Source organism: Oncorhynchus keta, chromosome 28 (genome assembly GCF_023373465.1).
Source record: "Oncorhynchus keta strain PuntledgeMale-10-30-2019 chromosome 28, Oket_V2, whole genome shotgun sequence".
NCBI classification, from domain to species: Eukaryota; Metazoa; Chordata; class Actinopteri; order Salmoniformes; family Salmonidae; genus Oncorhynchus; species Oncorhynchus keta.
The window spans coordinates 65,643,267-65,655,569 of record NC_068448.1 but is presented as its reverse complement, the minus strand read 5'-3'; the positions used below and the strand labels follow the sequence as shown (position 1 = coordinate 65,655,569).

Sequence of the window (12,303 nt, the reverse complement as noted above, 5' to 3'; positions counted from 1 at the left end):
AGGATTAGAAATGCACTAGAGGAATTTAAACTATAAATTCAGATAGGTAAAATGTACGAGAACAATAGTCTGTCTATACCTTCAACAATTATTCAATAATATGAATAATAATTATAAGTAATTAGAATAAAAACATGGACTACTAAGCCTATAGATTGGTATGTTAGCCTTTAGTTTATGCCTGATGGGGGTTGTTGTGAAATCAGTCTTTTAACCCCGAAGGAGGTCGCTCGGGGCCAATCCGCTTCAGAGGAATTCAGAAATGGGATTGTTCGAAGACCCGAGGCAGCCCTTTTTTTCCACGGCTGTAACTTTCATAAGCAACACTTTTGCTGAAGGACTGCTATAGTAGTAAAATGTTTGTAAATTATTAGCCTATGGGTGATCCTGTTATTGTATTCATTGCCAATATAAATAGGCTACATGTAGCTGTATAAATACAAAGACCTGAAACTTAATGATAAAAATGTATAGATTGAATATGAATGCAGGTATATACTTAGGCTAATTAAACCTAATTATACTTAAAGGCCCAGTGCAGTCAAAAACGTGATTTATCCTCTGTTTTATATACATTTCCACACTATGAGATTGGAATAATACGAAGAGCTATTTGAAAAAACACCTGACATTTCAACCTGTTTTGGTGGGAGGAGTTTTGGCCTTTAAATTGGTTAATATACTAATAAGAAATAGAGTTACAAAACTCTCTGCCAATCACAAATCGTTTTTTAGTTTTCCTCTCACCACTCAGACCCCTCCGAGACAGTCCTAGACAAATTCTTACTTGAGAAACTGCTCTTGTTTTTTTTTTGACCATGTTGATTGAAAACAATCACAGTAAAGTACTTCATTCTTACCCAGAAATGATTTGATATTGAGATTATAAGGGCTGCATTGGGCAGTCTAAGCATATCCTCATAAATGTTAACTCGTTTTATTTATGCTTAACTATCTAAATGCACCCTAGGCTATAGGCCCTTATGGGATCTCTCAGCACCTGAATATATGTATAGCCGAAGCTTTAAGAGATTAATGCAGAATAGGCCTACAGCAGTTTTATGCGGATTTTGTGCTGAATCTAGAGGCTGACGTTTTGCTTGGAATGACTATTTTCCTGACTTGTTCCTTGTCCTCTCCGCAAAAGAAGCTTTAAAATCGCGCTGGGCTCCATGACCAGGCTCAAACCTTCTGCCAGGCGGTTACCCCCTCGACCAACGAGCCCCATATGCAGCCCCGCTCCCTCGCGATCAGGAAAAGCCTCTCCCTGCAACCTGTCGAGGATATTGCTGAAGGCTTGGGGTGCTTCTGAAACCAACATGATTTCACAAATGTCTTTGGATCACGTCATTTTAACCAGACGAATACAGGCGCCTTTGAAATATGCCCTAGATAAGTTGGCTTCATGAACTCATTGGCTGCAATATGCGAGCGAGCGTTCAGCTTCACGCTGGAGGCCTTTTGTGTCTTTTGATGCATGCATCCATGCGTTGTTATATAATTTGAAATATGTTACATAATTTGGACTACTTCTCATGACATTATTCTCTCCAATTTTGTTCGAGGCCTGTTTGTATTGGACTGAAATAGCTCATTATAAAACCTTCATTGAAATCACATTAAGAGCTATGGTTATTTCCAACATAACTGTGAACAGGCTATATATTTTAAAATGTGACTAAAGAAAACTAATATTACCTCCGCACGTTTATCATTTAAAATTAGGCCTAGTGAATTTAAAATTAGATACAATAGGCCTATGTTCATTGAATATGTTGTCATTATATTAACAGTGCATCACAGGCAAAATAAGTAAAATAGTCAGTTTCACTTGCAGTTTGAACCAGGCGTTTCGGCCTTCACCAGCGATTGACTATAGAATACGTTATTCTATAGGCCTGTCATAAACCCATTAATGGATACTTATCACGCTTTCTCTAACCGAAATCAATGTAGCTACGCCGCGGTGGAGAGGTTAAGGTTTACCGCAGAAGGAGGAGGATGATCAGGCAACCATGTTTACTGGATTGTGGACTAGGCTATGGGAAAATAAATAAGCATATTTTATGCTTGCTGCAGTGATGGCACACTATGGTATTTCACCTAATATATATGGGAGTTTATTCAAATTGGATTTATTTTCAAATTCATTGTTGGTCTCTCTCGCCACAGCATACATGTGTACAGGGTAGACAGTCTTTCAGCTCTCACAGTCTCTTCTGTTTCTCGAACTTCAAATTTAGGATCGGCTTAAAACAAAATCTCAGAAACAAAAACAACTTCATGTCGTTTGAGTCGAACAATCAACCGTTGGCTGCAGAGGCGGACGCTTACCCCAATCCGCCATCCCGTTCACACAACAAAATAGAAAACCTACTTCAAACTAATAGCGCTCACTTTTGCCTCTGGTGGCTGGTTTTTACGTCATCTCCTTATGTCCTCAGACATGGATGGACGTCGAATACTGATTTGTCTCACGGGTGACCTGGCTGGGGCAGTCCACAGCATCTCTCTGGCCTCAGATGAACGACATGATGCAGCTCTATGGAATCACACAATTGAAATACTGTGTGCTGTAACATGTCACTGACAACTTTAAGAATAGTATGACAGTATAAGCAAATATATACTCAATAACTCCTCTACTCAATAACTCCTTCCACGGGAGAACTGTGAAATGTGAGGAGTCAATGGTTGGTTTTTCAACAAAGTGCCAAAGAAAAACTTTTATTACACTATAGTAATTAAAGTGAATAATGGTATTAAATAACAATTAATGCAAAAGTCTTCAAAAATCAGAATGAGGCGTGCTTCGATCTGGACGCATTGTGTCCTGCACAATAAACCACAAACACATTTCCACGCCACTAACTTTTCTAATAAAGTTAAGATAGTTTTCTGCTTAAAGTTGAAATTGCATTAAAAAAAGGCTAGATATGTACTTTCCTCTTCAGCTCTCATTTACTCACGACCAACATCAACAGAAGAAGAACTTTTAACTTAATAACAGAAAATTGCTGAAAATATAAACCATTCACCAATTTTGCAAAAAGGGATAACATGAATTTATACATTAGTTTAGGGTATAGACACATACTTTGGAGAATTACTTCAATTGTAGATTTAAATCACGAGTTGACTAAAAATAAAAAATGATGCCCATGTTTCGTCTTCCATCTTCGCCTCCACTGCAGGGTTGCATGCAGGCTTCAGGCAGTCAGTCTCATAAAGAAGCGAATAGGAGATGTGCTGTTATGATCACACCTCTGTTATCATGGCTGCTATCTCTGCTGCTCTGTCAATGGAGACCAACCAGCGTGTTTACATAAGTCAGCGTTGTAAAACAGACACCCGTCGGTTAAGTAAATAACCACCATTGTCAGTGAGACAATAAAAGCTATGGGTATTTCACTTATACGGTCTTTGAATTATACGGACTGAAGTGAAAACGTTTGTTCTGAGAGAGGTTGAGTTTCTATCGGTGCAATGATGGTTCGTGGTGTAGCGGTTTAGCCTATACATTCGTCTGGTTCAACGGGGCAGGCTGGTACAAATGCCAGGGTCCTCGAGCTTTCGCTTATGCAGGAGGTTATATAGGTCACACACACACGCACGCACACGCACACACACACACACACACACACACACACACACACACACACACACACACACACACACACACACACACACACACACGCAACTCTATATAGTACGTTTTTAAAATACTAGCTCATTATAATATGAGCGTGAGTGTAATATCCCTCACCTCCAGAAGACTCTCCAAGCCGTTACCGTAGCAGGATTGAAATGCAGGGTAACGGGTCGCCAATATAGAGCTATGGATGTGAAGAGGTTAACTGCATGGTTAACTGAATTTCCACTGGTTTTCACCTACATAGGGTGCACTCTCCAATAATGTGTAGGCTTTTTAGAAGTTGAAGTACAGGCTTCAGCATCATCATGAGTGTCAGTGTTGGATTTGTAGTGACTAAAGCAGCTCTTTCTTGCTAAAGCAACATTATTTTGTGATTTCAATAGCTCAATATCTATTCATTTGAAAATAATTATACTTTTAATAATATAATTATTTCAATTGTTGAGCTAATCAAATTCGTCGATGGACTTACCATTATTCAGTAGTTGGGTCATTTGATTCAGGCGTTGGTGTAACACCCTGCATGACCAAATCAGTTGTGGATTTCTGCTGTACATGGTCAACTAGGGCCTAGTGCTGTACGATCACATAGTCCTACTTTGGTCTGGCTGCATTTACCTATGGAAAATAATGAAATAGGCCTAATAAAAGTGTTGAAAGTAAGCCTAGGCCTATTACTATTCCAAAGACTATTGGTAAAATAAGACTATTGGTAATTTGGACAATTAAGTGCACAAAATGCATATCGGAACTTGGGCAAAGGTGATTTCTGGTATTCATAATGTGTAGGATCAGACTTTATCAGACTGCATGGGACGGGTTAACAGCAGCAGCATTTGCCTATTGATTACAGTCAGTGTGGTCCAAAGTTATTTATGCTCGCCTAACACGAAATCTCCCGGAAATCTCCCATTGAAATAAATGCAACATTTTACAATAAGATCGAGATACTAAATGTGTGTCAATGTTTTATTTATTTTGTCGTTATTTAACAGACAAATCAGTTAAGAACAAAGTCTTATTTACAATGAGAGCCTTCCCCGGCCAAACTCGGACGCTACTGGGCCACTTGTGCGCCGCGCCGCCCAATCACGGCCGGATGTGATACAGCCTGGATTCGACCCATGTACTGTAATGACCCCTATTGCACTGAAATGCAGTGTCTTAGACGGCTGCGCCACTCGGGAGTATTGGTGAAGTATTTATAGACAATATTATATAGCCTATACCTATGTGGAGCGATGCAGAGGGTTCGAGGGTTATGCCTCACTATAGCTGTTCGAACCCGCGACTATGTGCCTCAGAAACAGTTCCCATGATTTGCATGTTCATTTCAAAATTCGACGCTTTAACCTGGATTCGAACCAGATACTGCAGTGACGACTCTTGCACTGAGACGCAGTGTGATAAACCAAATTGTTTCCCACAAGCACCAATGAAAACTAGCCTATATATAGATTCAAATGTATTTTACTGAAGCTAGTAACTTGTGTGTGTGTGTGTGTTTTCTATCGGCCCTATACATCTTAAAATATAAATCATTAGCCTAATTAATTATATTATTTATTTGTTCATTAATTCGTATAAGTATTTTGCATTATGGGATTTTGAATAGTCTTTTCAATGACCTTTTGAGAGGAAATGAATGACAGGCAACAACATATATATTTATTTTTTTGTTGTACATTTGAGAGATTTAATCATAGAGTAGTGACAACTTTGATCGGTCTTTCGTATTTAATTGTCTGATAGCTCAGTGCGTTCTGCTGACCCTGATTCAGGCTGTGTCCTTCAACGTTAATCTTTTAACTTGTTTTTCTAAACAAGCACAGCAGGGAAAATACTGTATTGAGTGCTTTGGATGCGATAACTGTCCACGCAGCGATGGCGCAATAAAGAATAGTCAACGCCTTTTGTAAATTGCTTGTTTTTTCTTGATCCAACTAGTGGTTTAACTATTTTAATCCCTCTCTGCCTATCTCTTGTTATTGTATATAGTCTATTGGTTCGCAATCCGCATTGGAATTTATCTCCAATAGTCGTCTGTTGCTGCCTCCAGGCAGATAGGCCTGGCCTAGGTTAGACTGCCCTCTACCCCGGGGTCCACCCATCAACCTCCTGGTTTACCATACCATAAAATCCCATTAATCAAAACCGCAGCAGAGAAACAAACATGGCGGATGAGATGTTGTCGGTTGTGAATGGGTACTATGCACTACGAGTCGATCATATATTCCTGTGGATATCAATGGTGAAACCCTTCGTACGGCCTTAATGGCAAACCAAAGCAAAAGGTTTGTGTATAGAAGTGCGTGTACTGCTAGAAGTTTGTACTGACTTGGCCTATATGTTCACTAGGCCAACATGTCCATATTACGTAGAAGTAGGCCTATAGTGTGTATCAAACATGGCAGCGTAATATCTCTGTGGGTCTTAGTTACATTTCTGTAATGGATAGTAAAAGTTGTCCCTTGCACCAATATTTCCTAATCCAAAATACACTCTGAGTTACACATTTGTCCAAAGAACCAATTCTCTTCCAATATGGTATCCTCTTGGTGAGGTTTCAGTCTATGTAGGCATACAGTGTAATACCAATATGAATGAAGTGTGTGATTGTTCAACTCACAACAAAGAGAAGGCAGCGTCACTCACACTCAGATGTCTTTAATGAGTCATTCATAACTCGGAAGAAAGGGAAAGTGCTTCAGAAATCCAACATTCAAGGTTTTCATTTCGAGTGCATTATCCTAAACAACAATGATATACAAAACCCAGTAATTCACAAAAATAAATATTCCGTTTTTTATATAAACAGCCAGTGACTTCAAATGTCATGTCAAAACCCTGACCTCAATCAAGTATTGTATCAAAAAGCTAAAATAAGGTTTGGAGCTGAGAGGAAAAGCGAGAGGGAGAACGAGAGGGAGAACGAGAAAGAGCCCTGTGCCTCGAGCTGCTACACCATGCAATTATTTACATTGACAGCGTCACTGTCAGAGCTCTTTTAGTCTTCCCTAAACGCCTCTACCACCATCTCCTTGCCCGGGTGATGTTCTCTGTGATCGGCGTGAGAATTGGCGAGTACCTACAACGGGAAGTGTGTGTGTGTGTATGTGTGTGTCCTCTCTAAACTGGGCTGTATATATCCCTCCTCTGGCCCAGTACACTTTGACGCGGGGATTACGCGGTGGAAGCTTCCCTCGTGCAACATATGAATTCCATCCCTCCCCTCCCCATAACTCCCTCTAGGTTGGAGAGAGATTACGTCATTTTCAAATGGAGATTAAAATGGCTGTGTTTAGTTTGGAGGCAAATGTGCCATTTTTAAGTGCTTCTCTACCTTCGCTACAATGGAAGTGCGCACTATGGTATGGGAAGCCTACAGGCATGGGGTGGTAGAGGTGCATGTCACACACAGATCAATCTATACAAACTCTGAGCATTGTGTGAAACGGAGCTTTTTTTCTCCCTTAACTACAATCACCAATCGAATGGGCTTTTGTTTCTGTCTTTGCTGCTGATGTTGATGTGAGAATCCTGACATTATCAGGCATATTGTTTGTGGTTATGTGCCAGGCTGGCTCGGACTCTCTTTGTCACAGGGAGAAAAGCTCATTCTTAGCCACAACTTCACCAAATCAACATTTTACGTTGGTGGAAAAATATCGATATTTAGGTGCAACTTCAGTTAAATTTGACTGAATTGTATTTTTTATTTTTTTGGTCTATTCTTCGTTTATTAATTAGCAACGTAAGGATCAATGGAAAAAGTTTGACATATAGGCCTATACATTCATCACGCGTCCATATGTAAAGGCTAGATTTATACATGTTTATGTGGCAACATTAGAAAATATTTTTCTGACTTGATTCATGTGAGAAAACAGCGTAGAGACTATATCAGTAGAAGTGGAGACATGGAGAAGGACATGGCCTTTTGTGGAAAACAGAGTGCAATGCTTTCATAACAAAGGGCCACAATCAGCTTTGTGTTTTGGCCTACATTTTCGACTGACTGTATAGTCTATTTTAATAATTTTGTATGACTGGAGATGTTCCCAGGTCAATTCAGCACCGTGGGCTTCCCAGCAGAATTTAACAGGTAATTATGCATTTACCCCCCGAGCTAATAGCTAACTATTCCACAGCAACGTGCTGTGCTGGGCATTTTATTCATTCTTGCAGATGTAAGGATACAATAAACAACTGATAAACTGCTCTAATACCATGTTGACCCAAATAGAAAATAATTCAACCTCATGTGAATGGCCACAAATAACCAATTATATATTTTAGATGAAATATTTAAATGGACATAAGCTAGTAGCCTACCGTATCTTACATTTATTTTATTTTAACTTCTCTCATAATGTAGGCTATCCTACAATCATCAAGCGGAAATGGGACCCTAGAGTGTGTCAAAGTGCAAAGCATGTAGGCCTACCACTTGTGCTTTCATGTGTTGTTTCTAAATGAAATGACATTAGGCTCGGTGTGTTGTAAGACATCGTTTTGGTGTGTTTGGGTTTTTGTTTAAGTGTGATGCAAACCCCAAACTGGTATTAGGACAGCGTCTTGGACAGGAGTGTAATTTTCACTGTTTTTCTCATACTTTTTTCGTGTAGGACATTGCGAATGTTTTAATTGACAAATAAATGTGTAATGTAAAGGAACATGTCCCACCAAAATGCTAAAAAAGGCTGTCCAGGACGTGTGATTTTTCACTGAAAGGCTTGATCTGTGTCAGGCCTGGGCAGTCTCTCTCTGTGTGATTGTCTGTACATAAGGCCTGCAGTGTTTTGGGGCCTTTATGGGTGCTGGCGGCTGTCTGACTACAGCCAACATAAGTTTACCAGGAAATACTCTCATAAATACAAACAACGCTGGAAACCATATCACAAACACGGAAAATCTGCAAGCACCAGCCAGACCAGAGTAATGGTAATTTCCCTCACAATTCTTCCTAATTCAATATAGCCTGTCCAAAGAACATTATGATTTTGGACTTGCTTGGATAAATTAATTGACATTTGAAATCGAATTCAAAAACAGTTATCTGAATTAGATAACATTTAGATAAAATTTACCCAAACTCTGGCAAGCATAAAATAAAAATTGAAATGAGGGTTTCTACAAGGTTTTACAAATCCTATAGTGAAAAAAACAACCACGGCTCATAATAGGACTAATGTGACAGACAATAGTAGTAGCCCTAACCATGTTACCAAAGGAAAACCCTGAATCTGTTGATTAAACCCAATTTTACCCAAGTTAAAGCTGATGTTAGAAAAATACAGTAAAGAAGACCAACATATAGGAGTGCTGTGATTTTTATGAGAGGGAGTCTCCCCCTCTCTTTCTCTCACCACAAAGGGAGTAGGCCTACAGCACAACAAAATGTTTACTTCACTGAAACCCTGGTACAATCCAACCGCTCGAGCGTCAAGGCGAAGAGAAAATAGATCCGAGAGAAAGTCATGTAAACCCATTTTGCCAAACCGTGTAGCCTATTGCTTATGGTAGATAGCTTGTTTAGAGTTAGTTAGTCAGAATAAATCCACGAGGAGGGATCGTCCAGTGGCATGGGTAGAGCATCTCAAATATGGTCCGCGCGATATGGAGAATAGTAGTGTATATAACTGATCTATAACTCCACAACGAGGAACGTTTTAAATCCACTACATCATATAAAGGATACAATTTAAATGAAAACAACGGAAGGACGCAAGCCATTAGAGTCTCCCATTCAGTTTAAGACGCAAGTTGTCGTCAACGTAGGTTTCCATCCAGGTGTTTTTTCTTTCTCTTGTTTTTGTCAAAGAAAAAAGCGTGAACATTTCCTGATTCTCTGAGCGGGTGGGGGAGGGACAGGCAGACCGCCAGGCTGCCATCGCCACACGGGGTGAGAGCGAGGGGGAGGTCGGGGTCCCCCCAGAGAGTTCAGAGAGTAAGCAGGGCTTAAATCCCCGTCGCTGCCCACTAACAGGGACGGAGGAGCGGGGAAATTCGCCATGAAGCTGAAAGGCCTCTTCAGAGGGGCTGCTACATTACTGGACGCGCGTTTTCGTTTAGTCGCCCCTGTTAGATCCTCAGTATTTCCCTCACAAATCTCAGCTTTGCCCACGGGACGAGAAGACAAAGTCCTGTCAACTTTAGACACGTTCTGTTTCTGCTGCACCCTTGAAATTCCAGGCTTCTTCCCCAGCACCAGACTCCTGTAGTTTTTCCTGACCCCAGCTCCGTTTTTATACTCCCCTTCCTCGGGACAAGGGGTGTCTTGAGTGCTCCCGCATTCCTGCAAGCCGGAGGAGGACTTGGGAGCCCCAGCAGAACTTTCAATGGCTTTGGTCTCGTTGTTGAAACAGCCAGCAGCTTGTTTGATGTCGCCGCCGTAGTATTGGCCATTGTTGATAACCGCCTCGTCTCCTAGGCATTGGAAACCAGAGGCTTGGCTATAGTATTCATATTCATCATAGCTCTCCTCCACTTTGATTTTCACATTCTGCAGGTTGAAGGGGGGAGTCTTGACCGCCCTGCTGCGCTCGGGGAGGGGACCCGCGGCCACTGATAGCTCCTCCGGCTCAGTCTTAATGGTTTTGAGCAGAAAGGGCAGTTTCAGGTTGGGGCTGATTCTCACCTCACTTTTTAGATTTGTAGCTAATGAAAGCTTGTTGTTTTTAGGCTTGGGGTACTTTGTGTCTTTGTCAGGCGCGGAGTGTGAGCTCAGAACTGGGGGGCATTTGTTTGCGTGTCCCGTTGTCCTGTGTGGAAGAACCGCTTTTATTCCGTTGGGGTTAGGTGAGGGGCTCAGTGCGTACAATTTTCTGGACACAGGCTCGGTTCGCTTTATCTCTCGTTGGGTCTGGACCTGGGACCCAGGAACCTTCCTGTCTCTCCTCTTAGTGAAATAACTCCCACGGGTGACAGGCGAGCTGAACCTGTGTGTGTGTGTGTCCTGCTTGGCCTCCCTGGCTGTAAAGTCATATTTCGGTTGTTTCTTCGGAATGTCATAGTCCACCTGGTTTGTTCCAAACTGGCCCACCGGTTTAGATGGCTGCTGCTGGTGGCTGTAGTGGAAGGTAGGCTGCAGGAGCAAAGGTGCGTTAGTGAGCGAGATAGTTCTACTGTTGGATAGAGTTCTAGAGTTCGACTGATTTCTAGTGCTGGAGAGAGTTGTGGAGAGAGATTGGGCATTAGGCAGAGTTCTAGTGCTGGAGAGAGTTGTGGAGAGAGATTGAGCATTAGGCAGAGTTCTAGTGATGATATTTTTGGTGGTGTTGAGAGAGGGGAACCGGGCCCTCCTGAAGCGGATAGACTGGACAGACACTTGGCTGGACACAGAGCTGCTATCAGACTGAGATGAACTCTCCTCATCAGAACTGACCTCAGAGCTCTCCAATGGGCTCTCCTCTTCATCCTCCTCATCAGAGGTCCCAGAGTTGCTGCTGGTCGATAAACTGGAGCCGATGTCGGAGTCGTTGTTGAGGCGCTCTGAGTAGCAACTGGACTCCGTGTCACTGCTGTAGCTCTCCGGGAACCCTCTCACATGTTGATGCGGGTGACGATGGTGGTGATCGTGGTGGTCGATGTAAAACTCGTGTCCAATGTCAAAATGGCTCAGAGTTGTCCGGTTGTGGTTGTAGTGTGTTTTGGGCTTTCTGCAGCACTTGGGCTGCACGAGGAGCACCGGGTGGTGTGTGTGAGAGTAAGTGTGTGAGTGTGTGTGTCTGCTCCTGCTCCATGACTGCCTCGCGCCGCTGCTGCCTATATCCCTGCCGCCGCCCCCCCCGCGCCTCCTCTTCCTTTTGTGAAGTAGGTCGCCGGTTGCAGAGAGCCTGGACTGAGCAGCAATGGCGGACTGAAACAACACTGGTTGCCCGCTGACCACGCTCCGGAAAAACGAGTGTCCCTGGCTAAACGCGACGCAATTGCCCGGTATTTGACCAGTTTCATAGTTTTTAAAGGGTTTACATGCTGATTTGGTGACAGAGGAGTAATCCCGACCGAGGGATTTATTGTAAATTTGAGGTAGATTGGAGTCGGGGCGCAAGGTTGGTTGTTCTCTCCTGCCGGCTTTGTTTTTGAGGGACATAGTCTGTGGAACGCTGTGCAAACTTAACCAAACTTTCTCCCTCCATAACCCGGCAGGGTGCGTGTCTGCGTTGAGCTTGCCTTCGCCCACACCCTCCGGTAAACTGTCTTTCTTTGCTTTTCTTTTGTTGGATTTTAACACGCGCTCCGTTTTGCAGGAGAAATAAAGCGCCTCTACGTCCTCCCGTGATATCAGAGTACATTTAGCGGCGTGGAAAGCAATAGAATTGATTGCTTTGAGCTTTCTTAACTCCTCCAAATCACAGTGGTGTTTTTTAACGTTCAGGTGATCCATGCGTTTGTGCACGGTGGTTCGGGGAATATTTTTCAGCAGGTCGGTGAAGACCTGGGAGAGGGCGAACATTTGTTTTCCTTTTATCAGCAGGTATCCCAGCCTCACTCCCTGCATTTCCTCAAACCCAAACTTCAGGTCTCCCATGTTGCTTTTCACTCTCTATTGTAATAATCTCAGCATTTAACTCGGTCAGTTGTATTCATGCAGCAACGAAAATAAAGGAATAAACTCCCTGTTTTGAGCTCAATGCATTCTGACT

General features: G+C 42.3%; 1 protein-coding gene across 1 annotated transcript; it reads right to left on the bottom strand.

Annotated features, from left to right (window-relative positions):
* Positions 1-6,302: 6,302 nt before the first annotated feature.
* On the bottom strand, positions 6,303-12,188 carry skida1 (SKI/DACH domain containing 1). Its single transcript, XM_052483635.1, has one exon. It carries the CDS (start codon positions 12,186-12,188, stop codon positions 9,474-9,476), a length of 2,715 nt encoding a protein of 904 aa, XP_052339595.1. The 3' UTR covers positions 6,303-9,473.
* Between the last annotated feature and the right edge of the window lie 115 nt (positions 12,189-12,303).

What these genes read in the sequence shown, in the direction of transcription:
- skida1 (XM_052483635.1), bottom strand. Translation starts at nt 12,188, where the DNA reads ATGGGAGACCTGAAGTTTGGGTTTGAGGAAATGCAGGGAGTGAGGCTG.